Genomic DNA, 27281 nt, shown 5'->3' on the forward strand with positions numbered 1-27281 from the left:
AACAGGTGTAAACACCGGTGGTGGAGGTCTAGGAGGCTTAGTAGTAATACTGGCCCTCCCCTCGAGACCCGGATTCCAGACGGGGTCCCGTTGGATAGAGGCTGACCGTAAGGGCGGGCGGTGGGAGGTTTGGAGGAGGGCAGACTCCACCCCATTAGTCTGTATGAGGAGAGGATTGTTCTGAGCAGCAAGAAATTTCTCCTCCAGCTCCAGTTCAATCAAAACTCTCCTGTACCACTCGTCCATCCAGGCAGGACTATATTTTTCTAGGTCAGTTTCAAAATCAGGTGACGTAGGGGTAGGACGTGAAATAGGCTGAGATGTGGGCGGGGCCAAAGTAATGGGAGGCTGATCTTGACAATTAACAATATACTGAGGGTGACTAGAATCAATATAAATGTCCTGATACTGTGTGAAAGTATTATTACTGTCCAAGTTTTTGGAAAATGGCTGAGATATATCGTCCACAATAAAAAAATCTTCTGAAAAAATGTCATCAACAGAGGCCGGTGTTGCGTCACCGGTGGGCGTTCCCCAAATGACGTCATCGCTTGTGTCAGAAAAAGTGTCATGGCAGCTTAAGGAATGATTTGAAAAAAAACAAGCAGGATTACCGGTAATGACGGGTGAATCCTGGACGGGGTGAAACTTGCTGTGTCCATGGGGAGGAATAAGTGGTGCTGGAACATTACTGCCGCGCGGGGGACCTCTCCACTGGACCCCCCGCTTCTTCGGGGCAGCGCGAACGGCTTCGGAGGAGACTTCAGGCCCACAGTCGAGTCTTTCCTGCTCCCAAGCCACGAGCTCCAACCACAACCCTAAGTCGAAGGGTTCCTCCCGTGGTTTCGACGCGGAAAAACAACTTGATGCTCGGATCCTACTGTGAAGACTCTTCTTCGGCATTGTAATGCCGGTGTGGTTTTCCCGTGGATGCGTCGAAGCAGAACACAGCATAGGTAAGATAAAGGGTATTTAATAACAAAAGTCTATGAACAAAAATACTGGTGTAAAGAGAAAAAGTAAACAAAAGACGCTAGCGTGAAAGCTAGGCTAAAACAAGGAAAACTAGAACTTGGTACGAGGACACAAAAGAGTAAACAAAACATTTAGCATGAAAGCTAGACAATAAAGTGGCTTGGCGTGAGAGCTAGCGAGAAAATACATACGAATGATGAGAGTCGTCACTGATGCGCGTGGGCAAATTAGGATCCGAGAATGAGTGAACAGAAAAGGTGAGCTTAAATAGGAGGGTGATAATTATTAGCAGGTGTGCGGGGCGAGACTAACAGGTGGACTGATGTGTAACCATAGTGATGGACAAAAACAGGAAATAAACGGGTCAGACTGAGAATGAAAAAACAAACACGTGAAGATCTGAGCAGCAGATCGCAACAAGGAGAAAATTTAGATGATCTGAAAAAAGAAATAAAAGGAGGAACTGTCACTATGATGAAAAGAATGATGGCATTTAGGAACGGTGAAAAGACTGAGAGCGAATCCGTGCTAGTGCAATTTGCAGAGGAGGTCCTACCAGAGAGAATCATGATTGGGTATTTAAGCTTCTATGTTAGAGCTTACGTGCCACCCCCAGTACGTTGTTTCAAGTGCCAACGCTATGGGCACATAGCTAGTGTGTGTCATGCTAAGATGAGATGTGGACGGTGTGGAGGAGAGCATGAATATGGACAATGTGGAGAAAATGAACAGGTCAAGTGCTGTAATTGTGGCGGGAATCACACAGCAGCGTATGGGGGCTGCATCATAAGAAAACAGGCAACAGAAGTACAGCAAATCAGAGTTGAAAGAAATATTACATACGCAGAGGCAGTTCAAATAAGAAATCAAGAAAGTGCAGAACAGGACAGAAGTGAAAATAGTTCAAGAAATAAAAAACAAGAGGCAGCAAATACAGGAATTTCCATGGACAAACTAGTTGTATTCCTGGCTTATGTAATAAATTGTACAGAACAGGCTAGAAACAAGACTGAGAAAATCAAAATAATTGTCAAAGCAGCAGCAAAGTTTTTAAATTTAAAAGAACTATCCTGGGAACAGGTGCAAGGTGAACTACAGAGAGTAGACGAGACCAAGTCATGTTACCACAATCCTACGCCATGTTAATTGTTCAGTGGAATGCCAGAAGTTTGATAGCAAACGGACAGGAATTAAAGGGATATATTAATAATATGAAAAATAAACCACATATAATATGTATTCAAGAAACATGGCTGAAGCCAAAATTAAACTTTATAATAAAAGGATATATAACGATACGTAAAGATAGGAATGATGGTCAAGGAGGAGGATGTGCCATATTTATTAAGGAAGATATGTATTATTCAATATTAAAAGTAAAACAAGAACTAGAGATAGTAGGAGTAGAAGTATGGAATAATAAAGAAAGATATAAAGTACTAAACTTCTATAATCCATGCAAGAAATTAGAAATTCACCAACTAGAAACAATAATCGAGCACTGGAGTGACAATATTATTTGGTGTGGTGACTTTAATGCACATAGCACAATGTGGGGTGAAAGGGATGACTGGAATGGGGATACATTGGAAGCACTTTTGGAGGAAAAAGAACTGGTGTGTGTGAATGATGGGTCGGGAACAAGGTTAGATGTCGTCACGGGTAAAGAAACGGCAATAGATTTAACACTAGTGTCACAAGGGTTAGTTAGCAGGAAAGGTGGAGTGGGAAGTAAATAAATACAGCACAATGGGAAGTGATCACTATCCAATCTTCATTCACATAAACATAAATCATAGGACAGAAAGCACTAGGATAGAAGGAAGATGGAAGTATAATCATGGTGACTGGGGGAAATTTAGGGAAATTACCGACATAACTTTAAAGGAAGTAGATATAAATCAAGATATTGAACAATTAAATACAGATATTACAAAGTGCATAATAGAAGCAGCCGAACAGAGCATACCAAGGAATAGTATAGGGAGAAGAAGGAAGATAGTGCCGTGGTGGACACAAGAGTGCACAGATGGAATACAAGAACGGAATAGAGCATTTAGAATATTGAGAAGAACACAATTTCCAAGACATGATCCAATATAAAAGGCATCAAGCTAGAGTAAGGTATGTTATTAAAAAAACAAGAAAACACCATTGGAGAACTTTTTGTGAAACACTAAATAGAACTACTCCTTTAAGCCAAGTGTGGGGAATGATCAAGAGAATGTCAGGGGTCAGAAAAGAACATAAAAATCATGTGATGAAAGATGGAACGCGGAGTGTGGTAGGAAATAAAGAAAAAGCAGAACTTTTAGCAAAAACCTTTGTTAAAGTGCACAGTAATGATAATTTGAGAAATGTAGAAAAACAAAAGAGAGAAGAAACAATTAGTTTAAATATTGAGGAAATGAAGGAAGACAACGATAATAGTTTTACCAACACTATGGATATGACATTTTCTTTGGATGAAATGGTTCGAATTTTAAAAAAAGTTAAAAATACGACGCCAGGGAAAGACCTGGTGAGTTATCAAATGATCAAAAATGTAGGTAGCATCGGCAAAGAAGTGGTCTTGAAATTATACAATAGGATATATAAAGAAGGAAAATTACCAGATGAGTGGAAAACAGCTGTAATAATTCCAATATGCAAGCCAGGGAAAGATCCGGAAGAGGCAGGAAATTATAGGCCGATAGCATTGACCTCAAATTTGGGCAAAGTAATGGAAAAAATGTTATAATGAAAGATTAATATATTATTTAGAGTCAAAAGAAATTATAAAAAACTACCAAAGTGGTTTTCGCAAAGCAAGAAGCACAAATGACCCAGCAGTGCAGCTGGAAGAGGAAATTAGAAAGGGACAAATAAATAAAGAAAGTATAATTGCGGTATTTTTTGACATAGAGAAAGCGTATGATATGTTGTGGAAACAGGGCTTGCTGATGAAACTAAATAAGATTGGGATTAGAGGACTTTTTAACAAGTAGAACATTATTAGTAAAAATAGAGAATGAATATAGCAGAGAATACGAAGTGGAAGATGGGACCCCACAAGGGAGTATAATAAGTCCAGTACTATTTTCCATCATGATAAATGAAGTTTTTAGCGAAGTGGAAGGGTTAGTGGAGGTGGCATTGTTTGCTGATGATGGAGTGATGTGGAAGAGAGGTAGAAATACAAAACATATAGAAAAGAAGATTCAAAAAGCGGTAAATAATGTTCAAGACTGGGGGACGGCTTGGGGTTTAAGATTCTCTGTTGGAAAGACAAAAGTCATAAATTTTACTAAGACGAAAGTACAAAACAAGCTCCAAATAAAACTCTATGGAGAAAACATAGAAGAGGTACAAGTATTTAAATATTTAGGAATATGGTTTGATAAAAATATTAACTGGTCAACCCACATCAGCAAAATAGTGGAGAAAAGTAAAAAGGTGTTAAATATAATGAGGGCTTTGAGGGGTAAAGATTGGGGAGCTGATAGGTTGACATTGAAAACAATATATATCACTTTAATTCGATCTGTTATCGACTACGGATGCATTATTTATCAATCTGCTTCAAAAACACTACTTGGGAAAATAGACCGGATCCAGTCGCAGGCGTTAAGGTTATGTTGTGGAGCTACTAAATCTACTCCAGTGGCAGCATTACAAGTAGAAATGAACGAAAAACCTTTGGATATGAGGACAGATCAACTCTCAGCAGTGTATTGGGCAAACTTAAAAGGATCCAAGAAAGGACATCAAACCCGTCAAGTGCTAATAAACTGCCAGGAAAAAGAGAAGAAAAAAATCAATAGTTTTGGGTGGATAATAGGAGATATATGTATCAAAGCACAAATTGACAATATTAAAGTTAGCCCTACAGTACCAATTCCTGCAATACCACCGTGGATGTATGAAAACCCAAAGGTAAACATGCAATTACTGAAGAATAGAAATTTAAATAGTTACCAGATAGAACATTGGATTGAGGAAATGTTTTTTGATAACATCATGATATTCACAGATGCATCAAAAACTATAAATAGTAAAGTAGGAGCTGCTGCAGTTATCCCACAAGGAAATATAGTGTTGAATAAAAGAATTAGTGATAAACTATCTGTTTTTACGGGTGAATTGGTAGCAATTCATATGGCAGCTAACTGGATAGAGGAAAACAAAGCAAGGAAAGTAGTCGTGTGCTCGGACTCCAGCAGTGCATTGACGAGCATAAAAAACATAGCATCAGAAACAAGACAAGATATAGTTTATGAAATAGTTCAGGCAATCTACAGGATAAATAAAGCGGGAGGTGTGGTAACATTTCTCTGGGTTCCTGCTCATGTAGGAGTTGAGGGAAATGAGTTAGCTGATAGATACGCAAAACAAGCAACCACTGAAACAGAAGTAAACCTGGAGATTAAGCACAGTAAAGAAGAAGTGAAGAGCATAATTAAGATAGAACACAATAAAAAGTGGCAGGATAATTGGAATAAGGAAATAAAAGGTAGAGAGTTTTACAAAGTCCAGAGGAGAGTAGGTGTCATGATAGGAGGGGGTAGAAATAGGAAAGAAGAAGACATTATTACGAGAATGAGATTAGGACATACTTATCTAAATAGTTCACTAAAATTGATAGGCAAACATACTACAGGGCTGTGTGATTTTTGCCATCAAATGGAGAATGTTGACCATGTTTTAACACAATGTCGGAAATACAATAGAGAAAGAGAAATACTGGAAAATAAGTTAGCAAAAGAAAATATTAGGTTAGAAGTGGGAGGTATATTAGGATTGCATTCAGAAAACGTAGGATACAAGGCAATATACACGTATTTAAAAAACACTGGGTTAAATAAAAGAATATAGAGTAGGGATCCACCTCGGTCCACACTCCATTACAGTAGGTGGCGGTAATGCACACCAGAAGGTTGCTTGCCAACCGCCATTAAAACATAAGAAGAAGAAGAAGAAGCAAGCGAGTAACTCAACATGGCGGCTCGCCTAATAACACAAATGGGCTTTGGTGCCCTTTATTCTAGTGTCTGTGCTCCGAAGCAGGTATTGTATTCACATTAACATGTTGCTTCAGTCGTTTGATAGTTGTGTCTATTTTGTAGCGATGTGGTATGAGTTAACCGAGAAACAGCAATGTTTGGCTAGGCTAGCATCATGCTAAGCTAGTTAGCTGTAACATTCGTTGCATTGTAGCTAACTGACTAGCATCATGCTAAGCTAGTTAGCTGTCGACAATCGTTGCAATGTAGCTAACAGACTAGAATCATGCTTAGCTAGTTAGCTGTCGACAGTTGTTTGCAATATAGCCAACAGGCTAGTATCATGCTAAGCTAGTTAGCTGTCAACATTCGTTTCATTGTAGCTAACAGACTAGCGTCATGCTAAGTTAGTTAGCTGTCGACAGTCGTTGCAATGTAGTTAACTGACTAGCATCATGCTTAGCTAGTTAGGTAACAGGGAGGTGGAGTGTTAGGGGTCAAATGTGTTAAAGTTGTTATGCATCTTAAAAATTCTGATTGTAGGCTTACTTTTTGTTTGCGTCAAGGGCAGAGGTCTAACAGCAGGGGTCATAAACTACTGAGTTGATTAGACTTTTTTATAGATATTGTTTGTCTACAAATGTAAAGGTTTAAAAGTGCACAGTAACATTGATCCACCACACTGTAGTGTTGATTATAAAATGCTTTACTACGGACACAACTACTCACACCTTGCAGTTTTCAAATAAAAAACGTAAACTACGCCTGGGCGTTATCCAATATCCATTTTCTTCCGCTTATCTGAAGTCTGGTCGCAGAACCAGCAACCTAAGCAGAGAAGCCCAGACTTCCCTCTCCCCAGGCACTTCGTCCAGCTCCTCCTGGGGGATCCTGAGGCGTTCCCAGGCCAGCCGGGAGACATAGTCTTCCCAACGTGTCCTGGGTCTTCCCCGTGGCCTCCTGCTGGTTGGACATGCCCTAAACACCTCCCAAGGGAGGCGTTCGGGTGGCATTCTGAGCAGATGCCTAAACCACCTCATCCGACTCCTGTCAATGTGGAGGAGCAGCGGTTTACTCTGAGTTCCTCCCAGATGACAGAGCTTCTCACCCTATCTCTAAGGGAGAGACCCGCCACCCGGGGGATGAAACTCATTTTGGCCGCTTGTACCCGTGATCTTGTCCTTCCGGTCATAACCCAAAGCTCATGACCATAGGTGAGAATGGGAACGTAGATCGACCGGTAAATTGAGCTCTGCTTTCCGGCTCAGCTCCTTCTTCACCACAACGGATCGATACAGCGTCCGCATTACTGAAGACGCCGCACCGATCCGCCTGTCGATTTCACAATCCACTCTTCCCTCACTCGTGAACAAGACTCCGAGGTACTTGAACTCCTCCACTTCGGGCAAGATCTCCTCCCCAAACTGGAGATGGCACGCCACCCTTTCCCGGGCGAGAACTATTGACTCGAACTTGGAGGTGCTGATTCTCAATAAATACAATCTCAGATTTTTTCACAAAAAATGGATTTACAATTTTTCCCCCCGAATTTTCCTCCTACTTTTTAAAGAAACCATAAACCACTAAAGACAGATCGTTCAAAACAAGTTTTTGTTTTCTCCATTCATCCATTTTCTACCGCTTTTCCTGTATTTTTTGATCAAAAACTAAACTGAAATGGTGCTGCATAAACTGCGTTCATTGATCCATCCATCCATCCATTTCCTACCGCTTGTCCCGTTCGGAGTCGCGGGGGTGCTGGAGCTTATCTCAGCTGCACTACTATCTTCGAAATTCTAATTTGAATAATGTTGGGTTTTTAGACTAAATATAAATTGTAATTTTTATACAATAATTTTCACAGGATTGAAATTACGATCTTTGTCTGGGAGACAATGTTGGCGCTAGGAATTTTGTAACTGAGGTTTTAGGATCCCCAGTAAATCATAAAAATGGGGTCCCACAGTAAATTTTTGAGGTCCCACTTTTTTGTAAGCGTTTTGGAAAAAAAAAGATAAATGTATGCATTATCCTGTTATAACTTACATTTTATATTGTGTTTTGGAAAAAGGTTGTCATAAACGTTACTTTGTTCATTAAAAAAATAATACAAAAGAAAACAAATTTTTATGCATATGTAAGTTTATTCAGTTATAAACATTCATTCAGTTTCTCCTTTCCTTAAAGGATCTAAACTTCACCACTGCCGGTAGTTTTTTTCTATATTTGTATTTAATAGCTTGTAGGTGTATTTTTTTTCAGTATGAAAGTGTAAAAAGTTTTATGCATTATTTATTTAAATCTCTAGTCTTTACATCGATCCCTCAGTTCTATGTTGTTGTATTTTTTTTCTGCTCTTTTTGTCAAAGAAAACTGTTATTTTTTTTATGGCAAACACACAAAATTTGCATGATATAATATTTGATGTGAAGTAATCAGAGCCTTCTATCAAATCAAAACCCATCAAATCAACTGTATTTATATAGCACATTTAAAATTTACCACAGGGGTGGCCAAAGTGCTGTACAATGGGCAGGTTAAAAATGAGAAACGAGCAAACACAACACAAACAGAACATGATAAAAAATAAATAAAAAAATAAAACCAGGTAACAGCAGGTGTATATTGGGGCGCCATTGCAGGATGGATATCACTCAGTGTTAAAAGCCATGGAATAAAAGTATGTTTTTAAGAGAGATTTAAAAATAGGAAGATATATATAGGTTAATAGCTCATAAAAACATTGATTTTGATTCAATATTATGTTTTGAGCAATGACAGGTTTAAAGAAAAGAACATTTAAACTTTTTCTGAAATTAAATTCCACCTGTAAGCTTTTTTATTCCACTTTTATGTTTTTGTTTATTTTAATAGTATTTTTAGAATGTGCCATGGGCCTTGGAAACATTAACTGCAAACACTTCAAAAGGCACATATTTGTTGACCTGCAAAGTATGTTTTTGGTCTGGTCGTATGCTAGTTAGCTTGAAGCTAACAGCTAGTCTGTCTCCATCCTGGAACGATCTCAATCCAGCGAGAGATAAAAGTAAAGTTTCCATGCACTCACAAAGACTTCTGCATGGACTTCCGGAAATGTGCGGAAATGCGCGTCCTTTCTGATTTCAATGCGTAATAAGACCCAAAAAGTGTGTTAACGCCAATAATGGGAGGCAATACTTGTCTTGAACAAATTACTTCTGTTGTTTTACAAAATTGTGGAATTGCACATTGCATGCAATAAATAATCATCTCCAACATTGACATTAATAAAGTGCAAACCTAAAATTACTTCTGTAAACTAAAATGTATTTTACATCATGAGCAAATAATCAAGTAAAACGTTTCAGTAAGTGGATAAAGGAAGGCTTTTTCATCCACAAATCTTGGGAAAGTGCAGAGGAACTGCTTTAGTCATCGTTCTCCTCGTACATGTTATTATACATACCTGCTGTAAATGATTCCACTGCTTTTTAACCAGGGTTTTTTGGTTGTTGCGATCTTGTTAGGCTCGGAGAGTAGAATTTCCTGCACTCGACTGGAGGCTTCGGTTTCAGATGCTGGAATACATTTGTTGTACTGCTGCCTTTTTTAAATGGACTTTGCACTGTGCGGTCATTTGTTCCACGCCTGTTCCCGCAAAACAATTGTACTGTCAACGGTTTTATTTGGAACAAACGTCTCGCTCTTGTTAGCGGTAGCATTGGCCATGTTTTGAATCCCCGCTAAAGCAGTAAGGGGGTGGGTGACGGCTATGGAAGTTCATGGGGGCAAAAATTATGCCAGAGCAGGAGGAGAAATCACTTTTTTATTTTTTAAATTTGTCTGCAACAGTAAACTTAAATCCATCTAACACTTATCACCAGGCCTAACATAAAACAATATTTTCGTTTACATGTTAGTGTTTAAGATAGCTAGCAATTTGCTCGCCAGTTTTTAGTTAGAGATTAGCGCGCCAGCTAGTGATAGGTGCAGCAATTGCTAGCTAGCCACTAGCGGCGCATTTGATGTTGTTACTGCTATGTTCACACTGCTGGGTCGGATGTTCGATTCTAATATTTTTGTCAAATCTGATCTTTGTAGTGGCGGTTCACATTACAAAAACAAATTGATTTCTAATGTAAATGCAATCTGACCCGCACGTCTGATCTTGAATGGGTTTGTGCTAAAAATCTCAATTTCCTCTCGGGGATTAACAAAGTACTTCTGATTCTGATGCGGACATGGCGTCATGATGTTGTACGAACTGCAGATTTACCGAAGTAAGCATCACTTCTGCTTTAGTCAGTCTCTGTACTGATGCGTTTGTGGCAATTTCACAGATTTTGTGCAATCAAAATTAACATTTTCTGAACCGTATTGTTGCGTACAGAAGATTAAGAAGGAAGAGGACGAGTATTTTGGCTCTGGCAGTTTTACAGGATCATTTGTCTTCGAAGTCTGTCCGAAGAGCGAGCGAGCAGTCGGAGACAGGAGTGGTAAAATTTTCACGTGGGTACCTAAAACATTTGTTTTCACCTGTTTTCTGATCCGTCGTCAACTATTTTGTAACTGTCTATTGTGGCAAGTAATTATGACGCTTATCGCTTTTTGGTGACGTTGTGGTCGAATGAATTTAAACCTAAACGCGGCAGCGTTCAAATTGAGGAAAGATTGCACATGCACCTGATTTGTATCCACTTATGAGAGAGTTCTGGGTCATAAATAAAACAATTTGGAATTGCACTGTTACACGGACATGAAATAATACGATACAGGTCGCATATAGGCAAACAAAATTGGAATTGTCCTGCAGTGTGAACAAGGCATAACTCTGTATTACACAATTACACGTTACCTTTTGATTTATTCAAGTAGCCCCACCCCACTCTTATCAGTTCAAGTGTACTTGGCCTGGACATTGTTGAAGACCCCTGGTCAAGAGTGACCGAATCCCAGTTCACCAAATGTGGGATAAAGACTTACGGTAATTAATGCATCGAAGTAGTCAAAAATAAACATTTTATTAATTTTAAACATGATTCTGTTTCTTAACCTGTGAAATTACTGTGATTTGTTAGCAGCACATGACAGACTGCAAAAAATAAACTTTTCTCAACTGTCTCACATAGGAAAAGGTGCTGGAGCTTTTGTAATGTTGCTGTGGGGAAAATGTACCTCAATAAAATAGAATCTGTCTCTGTTAAAAAATAATAATAATAGAACACCATACACAGCCGAAATATTTATTAAAATGGCTTACCAAGTCACAACGAACAACATTGCAAAATGTAAAAAATTAAAATGCAGTGTTTTCCCAATTTTTTGTCTTCTTTTTTTGTTTTCTGTTGCCATCACTTTCCAACAAATTTAGCATACTGACTCGTGTTGATGGGCTCATCTTGCTCATTGGGTTTGAAGCCGAAATATTCCCACACATTTGGCTGTCGTGATGTTTTCTTTTAATGTCTACTGTATCGGTGCTTCTCACTGGTCATGGTCACGTCCTGTGTGTATACCAAAGCAGCTCCACCGACAAGAGACAAAGACAGCAGATTACTGAGGAGATAGTTCACTCCACACCCTGTGCATTGCCACAACTAAATATGTGTGACGCGTGAAAAGTAATGGCAATGCCTGACTTGTGTGGGACATCCGGACACGTGTCCCAGGAGCTGGAACAAGAGTCAAGACAGGCAGTATAATACACAAACATTGGGATACTACCTACATCAAAGAGGTCCACTCTCTTAATTGGAGTTTCGGTATATACAATTATATTCTAGCATACTACACAAGCTCAATAAGTCAAGTTTTTTACCCTGTTTGAGAAAAGTTTTTATAGTCATTTCCCTATAGAAGTCATTGAACACTGTGTGCAGGTACTGAGGATCTGCTGGGGCACTGTGGAGCAAGTAAGAGGTTACTACGTCGACTGGAGGATGCTGAGAGATGTCAAGAGGAGAAAGATGGCCTTCGATTATGCGGATGAGAGGCTTCGCATCAACTCGCTGAGGAAGAACACCATCTTACCCAAAGAACTTCAGGTACAATGGAACTAGTGCTGGGCGATATATCGATATACTCTTGTCTCTGCGATATAGAAAATGACTATATTGTGATATTTGGGTATACGTTGTCACTCAGTTGCTTTTAGCTGCTGGCATTACACTGCTGGCTCTTCCCACTCGTTCTTGTGTCTCCTTCTCACAGACAGCAAGCGCACTGTCTTACATACGTCACATTTTGTCACGTCATACGTCACATACATATACGCCCTCGCGGAGCAGAGAGGTAGCAGCATTGGTAACATTAGCTCTGAAGCTAGCAGAGCCGTGCGAGTGGCAATACAAGAGAAAGAAGGTGCGAATCTGGTAACAAATAAAGGAATAATTCATTCCCAAGAAAAACAGCAGGGTGTCCATCATCTGGCGGTGGTTTGGCTTCAAGTGGGAATATGTCGAACAGACAACCATAATTTGTCAAGTGTGGGGCAAAAGCTTTGCCACAAAAAGTAGCATTACTGCTAATATGCAGCATCATTTGAAAAGTCACTGCTAGAGAACGAAGAGTGATTACTCTGCATGTCAACATCTTCATTCGGTGCCACACGCCCACACCATCAAAATGCCGAGGACATTTCCAGATCAACGCCGTATGAAAAAGAAATAGCCAACAACAAAAGGGTATAATGTTTGCAGTAACCTACCACATAGCGAAGGACAAACAAGATTTAATTTCCTATTATGCAGCATATTTTTATTTGACAGTTATTAAAATATATTTTGTGACATCATGCACAAAAGTGCACTTTATTTGTTTTAAACTATTGTAGTGGTGTTCTGTACAAAAAGTGCATTTTAATTTAGTGTTGTTTTGATATTTCATCTTAGTGACATTATGCACAAAAGCGCACTAATTTCTTATTTTAAAATGTCTCTGACTATCTTGCACTTTATGATTTGGAATTGACATGAATGTTTGTGCCACTACTTAATGCAGTTTTGGTCAATTGACTTAGTTGTGATTTACTTCTCTGCATGAAAGTTTAAAATGAGCATATATTAATGAAGTATGAACAAAAATGTTTTTTTTAATGTAGACATAAAATCATCACACTGGTGTGATTGTATGTATGAGGTGTTAATTCAAGGCTAAGGCAAAATATTGAGATATATATTGTGTAGGACTGCGAATCTTTGGGTGTCCCATGATTCAATTCAATATCGATTCTTGGGGTCGCGATTTGATTACATATCAATTTTTTCGATTCAACAGGATTCTCGATTCAAAAACGATATTTTTCCGATTCAAAACAATTCTGTATTCATTCAATACATAGGATTTCAGCAGGATCTACCCGTCTGCTGACATGCTAGCAGAGTAGTAGATTTAAAAAAAAAAAAAAAGCTTTTATAATTGTAAAGGACAATGTTTTATCAACTGATTGCAATAATGCACATTTGTTTTAACTATTAAACGGATCAACTATTTATGAGTTATTTTATCTTTGTGAAACCATTGGACACAGTGTGTTGTCAAGCTTATTAGATGCGATGCAAGTGTAAGCCACTGTGACCCTATTGTTATTTTTTTTATTTTTATAAATGTCTAATGATAATGTCAATGAGGGATTTTTAATCACTGCTATGCTGGAATTATAAATAATATTGATACTGATGTTGATAATATTAATTTTTGTTTCACTACTTTTGGTTTGTTCTGTGTTGTGTTTGTGCCTCCTCAATTGCTCTGTTTATTGCAGTTCTGAGTGTTGCTGGGTCAGGTTTGGTTTTGGAATTGGATTGCATTGTTATGGTATTGCTGTGTATTGGTTTGTTGGATTGATGAAAAAAAAAAAAAATCGATTAAAAAAAAAAAAAGAGAATCGATTCCGAATCGCACAACGTGAGAATCGCGATTCGTATTCGAATCGATTTTTTGCCAACACCCCTAATATCGTGTATCGCGATATGGCCTACAAAATATCTACATATTAAAAAAAGGCCATATTGCCCAGCCCTAAATGCAACATTTGTCTCTTTAACACACAAATATGAGTACAGTCATGCAGATTTCCAGGTCATTTGTCGATAGGAACCGTCCGAACAAAAGGCAATGTATTTTTCCCCCCTGCAGGAGTTGGCAGATAAAGAAATTGCTGCATTCCCCCGAGACTCATGTCCTGTGAGAATCCGCAACAGGTGTGTGATGACATCCCGGCCGAGAGGAGTGAAGCGCAGATGGCGACTCAGCCGAATCGTCTTCCGTCACCTGGCGGACTACAGCCAGTTGTCTGGGATTCAGAGGGCGAGGTGGTGACTTAAGAGGACGATGGGCAATGACCCACAGACTTTTGTTTTGGACATTTCTGTGTTTGAAGACATTCACAAATTAATCACGAGCCAAAAGTTGATTCAATAGCATCTTATCTGAAATCTGTGCAGCACAGCACTTCAGCTGACCTGACTTTGAAAGCTATTCCGACAATATAGTTTGTCCCCCCCAAACAATCTCAATAAACATTGCAGCATATTTAAGGATACAATGTTCTTCATCTAACATTTTCAAATATGATTTAATAAATGCATTTACATTATTATTTGTGCTTTGTTTTTTCTCTCTTACCAGAATGTTAATTTTCATCCAAATATAGTGCATGTATAATGTGTTATGTTGTGTAGCCACGAGGTGGCGGTGCAGCACTCACATGCTTGATGACACCGCCAACGAAGGAGAAAGCGGCGCTTCGGATGTACAGTGAATGTTTGAGCTGCATCTCCGACATCATCGCTGGGCTAATATAACGTCAAATACGAAGAATAATGGATCTAACAGAGCAGGTACATTAAATTAATGTAATCAATTGAACATTATTACTGCAGGAGAATAATTATTTGCTCCTAATGCCGCTAATCGTTTCACAAATAATACAACTTCCCATGCTAGCTAACAATTTGCTTACGATAAGACAAGACACAAAACTTTGTTTTCAACGTGAATCCGCCTGATTTGTATTGCTGTGTTCGTACAACCTGTCTTCTGTAATGTTCACATGTGATTTATATTACTGTGTTCGTACAAGCTGTCTTCTGTAATGTTCACATGTGATTTATATTACTGTGTTCGTACAAGCTGTCTTCTGTAATGTTCACATGTGCGAGTGTCCGTCCTTTTTTATGCTTCTTCTGCTAGCTAGTTAAAATAGGACACATTTAAGCACCTTTGCCTATTCACCATATTTAGAGGGACTGTCATTGTTTTATTTAGTGTGCTTGATTGACGATCGCTTCCTCGTTTTAGCTGGACTTTTCTAGAACATTCTTTAGCCTTTTTTTTAAATGTTATAAACATTTTTTTATAAACTGTAACATTTACAAACACTCGAGAAATAATACTAATCAAAATATGTACAAAAACAATAAAACTCAGCGCCAGGGGGTTGTAAACTAAATGTTTTCTAGAACATTCTAGCCAGTAGCGTTGTAGCACGTGACGTCAGATGCATCGTTTAAATGCACCCTGTCATATATGTATGTATATTTAAATGTGTACACACACAGCGATTTTTTCGGTCTGTCCAATTTAAATTAATTAATCACTGAATAAGTTATACACAGTCTTTATTCTCTCGTCATGTTAATGCCAATTAGAACATAGTGAGATCTAAACATCGATTGATTGATTGATTGATTGATTGAAACGTTTATTAGTAGATTGCACAGTTCAGTACATATTCCTTACAATTGACCACTAAAGGGTAAGACCCGAATAAGTTTTTCAACTTGTTTAAGTCGGGGTCCACGTACATTGGTCCATGGTACAAATATATACTATCAGCATAATACAGTCATCACACAGGTTAGTCATCAGAGTATATAAATTGAACTATTTACATTATTTACAATCTGGTGGGTGGGATGAGGAGGATTTGGTTGATATCAACACGTGTAATAAACAAACTTTAATAGAAATGGGCAATATGGCAGTTTTTTATATTTGCCCATATCAAAAATTATGTATGTGCATTAAATCAAAGTGCAAAAATAAGGAAGTCGTAAGCTTATTAAAGTGTTGCAATGTGTGAAAATGTGAACCGAGAAACCTGAGAAAAACTTATTTTTGTGCAGGTTTGTTGGTTTGTTATTCTAACTTCAGTGTGGCAAGGAATTCATGTTATGCAGTAATTGTTGTTTAAATATTATTAGACCAACATTTTATTTTAAAGTAGCACATTTATTATATTTTGTGATTTATTATATTTATACAGCCCTGCACTTTACGTCCTACCTGTTTTTTCCGTTCACCCGAATAGGAAATGGAGGAGAGGAGATGAAGTACTACCGTCCGTTTGAAAAAAATCCATAAAAACTGCTATACTGTCGAGGTGACTTTTCCCGTTTTATTCAGAATTTGCTTTCTGCAGCACTCATTTTTACTTTCTCTTCTCACTCTATGAAGAGAATCAACAGCAATGTGGCGCAACCTTACTTGATAGTTGATACTGTTACGGGATTGGCTGTTTAGCGTGTCCTCCCATTGCTCACTGACCACTTCCTGTTTTGCTTGGTTAAAGACCAATAGTGCCTTTGTCATGTTTCTTTATTTCCAGGTTCTTCCAATTACAATAAAAAAAATATAATCTCACACACTTTTTATAAATATCCTTTACGTTTCTATTGAGATAAATATTGGTATCGTTTTAGCAACCGAGACCTACTTTTTACTGACTTCCGGACACCGAGATGAGATGTCTCATTTTCTTTCGCTCCCGCTCGGTAATACAACCAACCGCTCGGATGATCCCACACTTTCCCATTTTTCTACTGTGGATCACAGATTTATATTTGAAACCACCATGGATACAATACCCTCTTGAAAGTGAGAGCCGTGAACACGAAATGGACAATCACTGCGATTTCTACCTCTTCGGTAAATCATCGGTGAAGCACCAGGCCTTCGGGGGTAATGTGATCCACTCATGCCTCACAGCGGATCGGAACAGAAGAAACAAACCCCTGACTAGTAGGATAGACCGAAGATCTACAATTTTACTGTTACTTCTACTCTCAGGAGATAGTGAACTAAACCCTGGACCAATAACCACCCGGTTAATGTTGTCTCGCCTGGCGAAGCCTAGCAATGTTGTTGCTAACAACGTCGAGGAAGCTAGCGTAGCTGCAGGACCTCGTCAGGGCTATGTTAAAAACATTAGCTCTCTACCTATGCCAGCTCTCACTTGTTCATCACCACACAAGCTCACCTGCGTTCCAGCGGTCGGCGGCACGACGGAGGACTTCACCCTGATCATCGGTGCGGTTGGCAGCCCGGAGATGGAGGAAGACAGCTCAGACACCGGTGAGGACAGCGGCTCGGCGGCGGACGGCGTAATGGCTTTTGACGACACCCTGGCCGCCATTAAAGTCGGCAGTGCGAAGGTCCTCCTAACCTCTCCCAAACCCTGAGGGTCATCACCGCGTCACCTGGACCCTCCCACGGCCTACACAGGTTTCAGGGGACTCTTAGTAAATCCCTGGTTGTTGTTCTCAACCTCACCAAAACCCACGAAAACCACTTTAACCCCCACCACTCCTACCTTGCCCCCTCTTCAACTCTGCCCCTCCCCCATCCCCTGGACAACGAACAATGGGCCTCTCTCCACCTCCACCAAGTCTTGCCTCACAAACTTCAGTAACAACCAACATCCCTCCATCTTCTGGACCCTCCATCTTCTGGACAGTACCTCTCCCCAATGGACTCTGATGTTATTTTTGGTTCCGGTGGGCTACACATCATCCATCTTAATGTGAACAGCCTCTCTTGAAATAAACTCGACCAAATCACAGAAATGTTCCACAACAGTAAGGTAAAAATCCTGTGTTTCTCTGAAACTTAATTAGATGAAAGTGTTTCTGACTCAGAGATAGAGATAGAAAACTTCTCGGTCATCAGAAAAGACAGGAAAAAACATGATCGTGGTGTTTGTATGTATATTAACCAGGATATTGAATAGATAACTCGCTCTGATCTTAACCACATTGCCCTTGAATCTGTGTGGACAGAAAGTACTTTTAATACCAAAAGTGTAAAGCCGAAGTATATTAAAACAACCCAATAATAATAACCTCAAATCACTCCTTTCAACACTCAAAAAGCAATGCAATAAATTTAGAAATAAGACAAACAACCTGACTAAATCCTTTAAAAAAAATTACATCAACAAATAAATGGAGGAAAACACAAATAAAGCCACGTAAGCTCTGGAAAATTCTCAACAACCAGCTTCCTGGATGCAGCCAGAAACTGAAAACCAGACTCACCAACATCAAGGAGGGGTGACTCCCTTATTACAGACAAAATGAAGGGAGCAAGCAGATTTAACACCTTTTTTTCACCAGCATAGCCACAACTCTCGTTAACAAGCTGTCCCATCACTCTGGTCGCTTTGGCGTAGAACACATTAAAGCCTTCAACAGAAAGCTAGGAGTAATCAACAACAATTTCAAATTAGAAATGGTCTCAGCTAACGAGGTGCTTAATAAATTGAGCACGCTCCACCCAAACAAGGCCACCGGCCTTGACAATATCCCCTCAAGATTCCTCATGGACTCTACCACCACCATTGCCCCAATAATCACACATATAATAAACCTCTCAATCAAACAAGGCCAAGTACCCAAGGATTTCAAGATAGCAAGAGTAACCACCCTTTATAAAAAAAAGGAAGCAAATTAGAACCTGGTAACTACCGACCTGTTTCCATTCTCAGTTCCATTTCGTAAATAATGGAAAAAATAGTTTATGAACAGGTCGATAGATACCTTGCTACTAATAAACTAATGTACAAATTCCAATCCGGCTTCAGAACTAACCACTCCACTGACACATGCCTTCTCTATCTGACCGACCACATCAAACATGAGGTGGACGCGGGCCAATACTGCAGCATGGTCATGCTGGACATTCAGAAGGCCTTTGACAGCGTTAACCATGCTATAATGTTGGATAAGCTCAGAGCAATCGGATTTGATAAAACCTCATCGAGCTGGATGCAGTGTTACTTGGAGGGGAGGAAACAGGTGGTAGAGATGAACGGCACCGTGTCCCCTCCACTCTCAGTAAGCTGTGGAGTCCCCCAAGGCAGTATACTAGGACCTTTACTGTTCCTAATATACGTAAATGGCATGCCATCAGCATGCGACTGTGAATTGTTCCTGTTTGCGGATGACTCGGCCCTGCTGGTATCCGGCACGGACAAGTCACAGGTGGAACAAATCCTTAGTGCTGAACTCCATACACTTAAGTAAAACGGAATCCATCCTATTTGGGTCCCATATCAACCTTAAGAACGTCAGTGACTTCACTATTAAAGTGGGTGACATTGTTATCACCAGGAAAGATGAGATCACCTACCTAGTTTCCATTCTAGAGGCCAATCTTTCCTGTGCTAAAATGGCAACCGAGGTAATCAAAAAGGTCAACTAAAGAACAAGATTCCTCTACAGAATCTCCTCTCTGGTCAACAAAAGCATCTTGAAGTATTCTAGCGAGAACTCTCATTCAACCCTTTTTCGATTACGCTTTCTACAAAAAGTAGCATTACTGGGTGGAAGACAGAGTAAAACAACTTGCACTGAGCCAAGTCTATAAAATTCGCTACACCTCCCTGATACTGAAGTACATGTCAAACTACTTCCTGTGGGGCGGTTTAGCTCGGTTGGTAGAGTGGCCGTGCCAGCAACTTGAGGGTTGCAGGTTCAATTCCCGCCTCTGCCAACCTAGTCACTGCCGTTGTGTCCTTGGGCAAGACACTTTACCCACCTGCTCCCAGTGCCACCCACACTGGTTTGAATGTAACTTAGATATTGGGTTTCACTATGTAGAGCGCTTTGAGTCACTAGAGAAAAAGCGCTATATAAATATAATTCACTTCACAATTCACTTCCTTATCGTAAATGCTTGACATAACCACAACACCAGGGGGCGCTCCACAAACCACGTTAAACCCAGATTCCGATCCAACAAAGGTCTTAATTCATTCTCTTTCTATGCCACATCAATGTGTAAAAGTAAGTGCATCTTTATCCTCCTTCAAAACCGCTCTAAAACAACACTTCCAGGCAACTTCAACCCTTTGCTAATACCCTCATCCATTCACATCCCATCTCCCCGAATTGTAAATAACCTAATGTAAATAACCAAATGTAGTTCTAATGTTTATACTTGTTCTCATGCTATCTGAACTCACTATGTACTCTGCTCGCTGTACATATCCTACTAAGTAAGACCTACACTGTTTCAATGTCCATTTCTCTTTTGATGCAGTTGTTGATGACTGAAGTACTGATATCAACCAAAGCTCCTCATCCCACCCCCCGGATTGTAAATAATGTAAATAATTCAATGTATATACTATGATGATTAATTTGTGTGATGACTGTATTATGCTGATAGTATATATTTGTACCATAAATTGATTAACGTGGACCACGACTTAAAAAAGTTGAAAAACTTATTCGGGTGTTACCATTCAGTGGTCAATTTTATGGAATATGTACTGAACTGTGGAATCTACTAATAAAAGTTTCAATCCATCAATTAATCAAACAAAAAAAACAGCACATGATCTGTTCTGTCAAATATATGAGCTGACTAAATGATCAGCAATGAAATTAAACAATGGATGTCCACTAACTTTTTGCAACTCAACGCCAAGAAAACGGAAATGCTGATTATTGGTCCTGCTAGCCACCGACCTCTATTTAATAATACAACTTTAACATTTGACAACCGAACAATTAAACAAGGCGACTCGGTAAAGAATCTGGGTACTATCTTCGACCCGACTCTCTCGTTTGAGTCAGACATTAAAAGCGTTACTAAAACGGGCTTCTTTCATCTCTGTAATATCGCTAAAATTCGCTCCATTTTGTCCACTAGCGACGCTGATATCATAATCCATGCGTTTGTTACTTCTCGTCTGGATTACTGTAACGTATTATTTTCGGGTCTCCCCATGTCTAGCATTAAAAGATTACAGTAGGTACTAAATTCGGCTGCTAGACTTTTGACAAGAACAAGAAAGTTTGATCATATTACGCCTATACTGTCTCACCTGCACTGGCTTCCTGTGCACTTAAGATGTGACTCTAAGGTTTTATTACTTACGTATAAAATACTACACGGTCTAGCTCCAGCCAATCTTGCCAATTGTATTGTACCATACGTCCCGGCTAGAAATCTGCATTCAAAGGACTCTGACTTATTAGTGATTCCCAGAGCCCAAAAAAAGTCTGCGGGCTATAGAGCGTTTTCCATTCGGGCTCCAGTACTCTGGAATGCCCTCCCGGTAACAGTTCGAGATGCTACCTCATTAGAAGCATTTAAGTCTCATCTTAAATTTCATTTGTATACTGTAGCCTTTAAATAAACCCCTTTTTAGACCAGTTGATCTGCCGTTTCTTTTCTTTTTCTCCTATGTGCCCCTCTCCCTTTTGGAGGGAGGGTGGGGGGTACAGGTCCGGTGGCCATGGATGACGTATTAGCTGTCCTGAGTCGAGACCCAGGATGGACCGCTCGTCCAGAGTCGGGATCCAGAATGGATCGCTCGCTCGTGTATCGGTTGGGGACATCCCTGCGCTGTTGATCCGCCGCCGCTTGGGATGGTTTCCTGCTGGCTCCACTATGGATGGGACTCTCGCTACTATATTGGATCCACTTTGGACTGGGCTCTCACCGTTATGTTAGATCCACTATGGATTGGACTTTCACAATATCATGTTAGACCCGCTCGACATCCATTGCTTTTGGTCCCCTGGGGGGGGGTTGCCCACATATGCTGTCCTCTCCAAGGTTTCTCATAGTCATCATTGTCACTGTCACCGACGTGCCACTGGGTGTGAGTTTTTCCTTGCCCTTATGTGGGCTCTACCGAGGATGTCCTTGTGGTTTGTGCAGCCCATTGAGACACTTGTGATTTAGGGATATATAAATAAACATTGATTGATTGATTGATCTGCGATAAGGTAGCGACTTGTCCAGGGTGTACCCCACCTTCCGCCCGATTGTAGCTGAGATAGGCGCCAGCGACCCCAAAAGAGAATAAGCGGTAGAAAATGGATGGATGGATGATTGATTGATCTGCGATGAGGTACAGACTTGTCCAGGGTGTACCCCACCTTCCGCCCGATTGTAGCTGAGATAGGCACCAGCGCCCCCCGCGACCCCAAGGGGAATAAGCGGTAGAAAATGGATGGATGGATGATTGATTGATTGAATAGATATGGAGAAGAGATTAGATTAAATAGGATCCCCTTTTTCGTACTCCTTTTCAAAATAAAGCCAAGTTTTAACCTAACTTGTGTGTTCAACACATATACCATACCCTGATCATGATTTTCTTCCTCTAAAACAGATGAAGCAGTTGGAGGCAGACTTGCAGGAGCTGGGGTCTCTCTTAGAGAAGGCGGAGAGGAAGAGGGTGCAAGATGTACTCAAGCAAGAGCAGAAGAAGCTTGAGAAGGAAATTGCCGCCAAGCGTCAACAGAAAGAACAACAAGCCCGGAGAGAAGCTGACCCAATGAAAGCCACTTATACGGTCAAGATCACCAACTACGGTAGAAGGTTCTCAATACATTACTGCTCATGTTTCTCTTTCATTCATTATAAGTGTCATTTACCTCTAATGCAGCGTGGGATCAGTCTGAGAAGTTTGTGAAAATTTACCTGACTTTAAAAGATGTGCAGAAGATTCCATGTGAGAATGTAGAGGCCAGCTTTACAGAAAGGTGCGTAAATGAGAACATCATGCTTCTACAAGGATAGGTCAAATGTGATGTCTCTGCGGCAGGTCATTTTCCGTGCTTGTGAAGGATCTGGACGGGAAAAATCACCAGATGACTGTTCTCAATCTGTTGTATCCCATCGATGAGAAGAACAGCTGCACAAAGGTGAGAGGAACTTGCAGTCAGCAGCAATAGAACTATGTTGTGATGAGGGATGGCACAATTGAAGCGATTCGGTACCTGGAATCAGTACTCAACGGTGTAAATGTTTGCTACTTTAGTGTGTCTTAAAATACCTTAATGAATGCTAACTGTTTGAAATTAAGTCAATTATTTATTTTAACACTAAGCTGTGCTGTCCAGTTATCTTGTTTTTCTACACTTCTGTCTCATTTGCAATTACTGTACTCTATTACATAGTAGATTTTGCATGTACTTGCAATTCCAAGACGTTAGAAGTAGAGTATGGATGAGGGTGTTTTCCCCTCGCTGGTAAGTAGTCTTTGTCACCAAGTTAAATGTGCCATACAAAGTACTGTATGTATTGTATTTATTACAGACTTACTGTTTGTTTGATTGTAACATGCATCTTACTTGTCGTTTTGATTTCTAATTTTAGAGGTGTTGAAATAGCCATGTAAAATCGCCAATGCTCATCTTTAGCATGTCTGTGGAAAAATCCAAGGTAAATTAGCATCGATCTTTAAAAAATGGAGCCTTACTGTACTTTTGAGTGCCTTCTTCACTCATCATACCTCAGGTGCTGCCATTTTGTCGAGTAATTGAAAGTCACAAATATCACTGACTATTGGAGACCCCAACAGTCATTTGTTTTTGCAGACCACGCACCTGGCGACTATATGAGAATTGTTGGTTAATTCATGGCTAATAGGGTCCTTAGGCAGAATTTCATTTGGAACCTCCCCATTACATTAAAAAAAAATTAAAAATGTTCATGTAATTAAGTGGAACAATTTTTATCCTTCTCTAATCATTGCTTAATTGAATTTGTACTAAGCAAATGTAATGGGAAATCAATTGATCAATACTATGCTTTGTGCGGAATAACAAATGTAACATCCTTAAACATACATTTATAAACGTGAGCACCTCAACTACTTACAAGACGAGCACTAATGTGAGACTTTAAGGGGAATTTTTCCATTACAGTCTTATCAGTGAAGCAACTAGGTAATACTTTTGCTGTAAAATTTCATATATAGCACCCTGTCATTCGTCAATTTACATTTTACATGCGCTTTATCGCACAGTACAGGGCCCCCTACGGATTGTGGGCCCAACTCCCAGTGCGTGATCTGCATTTAGGGCAGGGTGGCCCTGAATGAAAAATTGCCGATGTATGGAACATCAAGGAGTTTGAAATGTGTTGAAGTGTTTTCCAATCAAGAAAATGTTTTCCCCACAGATTAAAAGTGACATGGTTGTGATCATGTGCAAGAAGCAAACCACAACAAAGTGGGAGTGTCTCACAAAGGTGGAAAAAGCCTCAAAGGACAAAGAGTAAGTTGTTCTTGTCCACGTGAACATGATGACTGAACACAAGCTAGTGAAGTGTTGTCCCCCACAGTCAACCGAGCACGGAGGACAATGTCGACCCCAGCGACGGTCTAATGAACATGCTGAAGAAAATCTACTCCGAGGGCGATGACGACATGAAGAGAACCATCAACAAAGCTTGGTCGGAATCCCAAGAGAAGAAAGTAAGAGGAGAAGAAGGCATGATGGAGTTTTGAGCTAGAATTTCCTCTCATCCATAGCGGGACTCAATCCCATTTAAAAAATGACTTGATTGCCAACTTTTGAATCATATGTCCATTGTACAAACACTTTCTGCTTTATCAAGAAGTTTCATGTCACACACTCGGCAGTATAGCCAAGAGCAAGTCATTACCAGAATAAACAACCAAATGGAACTGAACTCTTTCACTCTGTCATTTACTCTTTTTATGCATTGGACACATGTTAAACCACCTTTTATAAATACATGTGTGTGATCATGTGACTGTTATAAATGCATGTGTGATCATGTGACAGTTATAAAAATGTGTGTGATCATGTGGCTGTTATAAATAAATGTGTGTGATCACGTGACTTATAAATACATGTGTGTGATCATGTGGCTGTTATAAATAAATGTGTGTGATCATGTGACTGTTCTTCTGGGCTTTGTCGGGAAAATACATTTCTGTTTAATCACTGATCTCATCCACCACAGCTGGACTGTTTGGTTTGTCTTTGAAGACTCATCCCACTGACTTCATCAGTTCTTGTCTTAGACTGGTCACAACTAGTCTTAGATTGGTCACATCTAGTCTTGGACTTAGATTGGTCACATCTAGTCTTAGATTTAGATTGGTCACATCTAGTGTTAGACTTAACTTGGTCACATCTAGTTTTAGACTTAAATCGGTCACATCTAGTCGTAGACTTAAATTGGTTACATTTACTCTTAAGACTACGATCTGTCACATGATCACATCCAGTCTTAGACTTAAATCGGTCACATCTAGTCTTGGACTTAGATTGGTCACATCTAGTCCTAGACTTCGATTGGTCACATCTAGTCATACCATCTGTCATCTCTGTACATTTTGTTGTCAAAGGACTGCTAGTTCTCCCTGAGGTGCAGGTAGACATTTGAGTCTAGAGAGTGAAGAGTTTGCCCGTCTATGTATTGAATTAGTGTTTGTTTTGTTTCCCCGGTATATAAAGCAGTGTATTCCTCAGTACACCAAATAGTTTTTGTGGGTGTGGGATTTCTGGTCTTTAGGATGCACCAGTCTCTGTCTCAGGGTGTTGCCTGCTTAGAAGTGTACTGGGCTGTTGTGTTGGTTAAAAGTTATTTTGAGTTTTTTTTTTTTAGATAGACCAGGTATATATGGAACGACAATATTTGTAAGTTGTTCTTGCACAGCGTGATGAGCACAGCGTGCGCTCATCAATAACATCCAGCTGTCAGCATGTCTCCATTCAACAACCCAAACGGGGCTACTGGTACGATCTTCACTACTATGGCATGCTGGGTAATGGAGTTCTTATATCACCTGGCTCATAACATCACTATATATCTGTCTTAGGCCATCTAGAAAGCCTTACTGACAACAAATCGTGATTTGATTGGCTATTGCAACTGTCTATCAACTGTATGTGCGCGTTCACTGACAGCGCACGGACGCCAATGTTTGCAGAGTATTGCTGACTCGGAAGTCTTCTGGCAGATTTGCTCCAGCAGGCAACATAAGCTAGCTGAATTCTGATTGGATAAAAACTCTATAAACTAAAAACCACAGCAGCATGATATGACATGAAGATAATTCTAATACTTTTAGATATTTAGGGAAAGTAAATAAACGATTTTTTTAATCGTTAATTATGATCATGATGATTTCTGTAAGCTAGCTGAATTCTGATTGGGTAAAAACTCTATAAACTAAAAACAACAACTGCATAATATGACATGAAGAGAATATGAATACTTTTACATATGTAGGGAAAATAAATAAATAAATAAGTTTATCTTTATGATCATGAACATTTCTGGTTATGTTAGGCAAGCAGAGAATGTCTTGCTGGCCCTGACGGCACACCACTGCAATCACTAATCCCTTTTGTCCACCAGATGACAGCAATGTTTCAATATGCACACATGGGAATATTTATATAACGAAGAATACAATAAATTATGTTAATATAGGGCTTGGATACGAGTAGATACATATTGAGAGTAGATGGACTGACAAATAGATTTGTACTAATAATAATATGGCAGGTTATTGTCAAAAAACATAATTCAATAAATCTCCTTAGGACAACATAACAAATAAATACATTCCGTTCGTTCACATAACAAAACATAACATAAGCATTTTATTTGGCGCTTCTGCTATGACTATCAAGCTGTCTGGACTTCCCCCCTTTTTTATTGTCTATTTATTTATTTATTTTTTATTTTTTATTTTATAAGCCAGATGAGGTGGTACGGGCATCTGGTCAGGATGCCACCCGGACGCCTCCTAGGGAGGTGTTTAGGGCACATCCAACTGGTAGGAAGCTAAGGGGAAGACCAAAGACACTTTGGGAAGTGTATGTCTCCTGGCAGGCCTGGGAACGCCTCGGGATCCCCCGGGAAGAGCTGGACGAAGTGGCTGGGGAGAGGAAAGTCTGGGCTTCCCTGCTTAGGCTGCTACCCCCGCGACCCGACCTCGGATAAGCGGAAGAAGACGGATAGATGAATGGAAACGTTTATCTATAAACAGCAACATTTACAAACAATTGAGAAATAATAAAAACAAAGTGGTAAGCCATAGGCTCACACAAGTTCAGTAAATAATTACAATTTGGAACACAGCATCATCGATTTCACAGCTTTTTGGCTGTTTTGAGGTAGAGTATTTTAACGTAGTTGTATTTCTTTTTTAAAGGCACAAAAACAGGTCGGGTATTGAGGAACTTACATTTATGAATATACAACTTAACCAATAGTAAATTGAGGTTGCAAAGGTGAAGTTAGTTTTCAATTTTTTGTTTCATAAAGTGTAAATCC

General features: G+C 39.7%; 2 protein-coding genes across 4 annotated transcripts; both read left to right on the forward strand.

Annotated features, from left to right (window-relative positions):
• The first annotated feature begins 5864 nt into the window (after positions 1 to 5864).
• On the forward strand, positions 5865 to 14532 carry mrps14 (mitochondrial ribosomal protein S14). Its single transcript, XM_061920057.1, has 3 exons — positions 5865 to 6021; positions 11816 to 11980; positions 14073 to 14532. The coding sequence occupies exons 1-3, from the start codon at positions 5953 to 5955 to the stop codon at positions 14253 to 14255; spliced, it is 417 nt and encodes a 138-aa protein (XP_061776041.1). The 5' UTR covers positions 5865 to 5952; the 3' UTR covers positions 14256 to 14532.
• Positions 14533 to 14617: 85 nt separating this feature from the next.
• cacybp (calcyclin binding protein) lies at positions 14618 to 24886 on the forward strand. Of its 3 annotated transcripts, none has more exons than XM_061920056.1 (7): positions 14675 to 14776; positions 16249 to 16320; positions 22348 to 22549; positions 22624 to 22720; positions 22783 to 22882; positions 24144 to 24238; positions 24306 to 24886. In XM_061920056.1, the coding sequence occupies exons 3-7, from the start codon at positions 22348 to 22350 to the stop codon at positions 24469 to 24471; spliced, it is 660 nt and encodes a 219-aa protein (XP_061776040.1). In that variant the 5' UTR covers positions 14675 to 14776; positions 16249 to 16320; the 3' UTR covers positions 24472 to 24886. The 3 variants fall into 3 exon arrangements, with proteins under 3 accessions (XP_061776039.1, XP_061776040.1, XP_061776038.1); XM_061920054.1 differs by lacking the exon at positions 16249 to 16320 and adding an exon at positions 20259 to 20324 and having other exon boundaries at positions 14682 to 14776; XM_061920055.1 differs by lacking the exon at positions 16249 to 16320 and having other exon boundaries at positions 14618 to 14776.
• The last annotated feature ends 2395 nt before the right edge of the window (positions 24887 to 27281 follow it).

Source organism: Nerophis ophidion, linkage group LG14, assembly GCF_033978795.1.
Source record: "Nerophis ophidion isolate RoL-2023_Sa linkage group LG14, RoL_Noph_v1.0, whole genome shotgun sequence".
Taxonomy (NCBI): domain Eukaryota; kingdom Metazoa; phylum Chordata; class Actinopteri; order Syngnathiformes; family Syngnathidae; genus Nerophis; species Nerophis ophidion.

Coding starts and splice junctions, on each gene's coding strand:
- mrps14 (XM_061920057.1), top strand. CDS start 5,953: ATGGCGGCTCGCCTAATAACACAAATGGGCTTTGGTGCCCTTTATTCT. Junction 6,022..11,815: donor GTGTCTGTGCTCCGAAGCAG/GTATTGTATTCA, acceptor CACTGTGTGCAG/GTACTGAGGATCTGCTGGGG. Junction 11,981..14,072: donor TCTTACCCAAAGAACTTCAG/GTACAATGGAAC, acceptor TCCCCCCTGCAG/GAGTTGGCAGATAAAGAAAT.
- cacybp (XM_061920054.1), top strand. Junction 22,883..24,143: donor AGAAGAACAGCTGCACAAAG/GTGAGAGGAACT, acceptor TTTTCCCCACAG/ATTAAAAGTGACATGGTTGT. Junction 24,239..24,305: donor AAAGCCTCAAAGGACAAAGA/GTAAGTTGTTCT, acceptor TGTCCCCCACAG/TCAACCGAGCACGGAGGACA.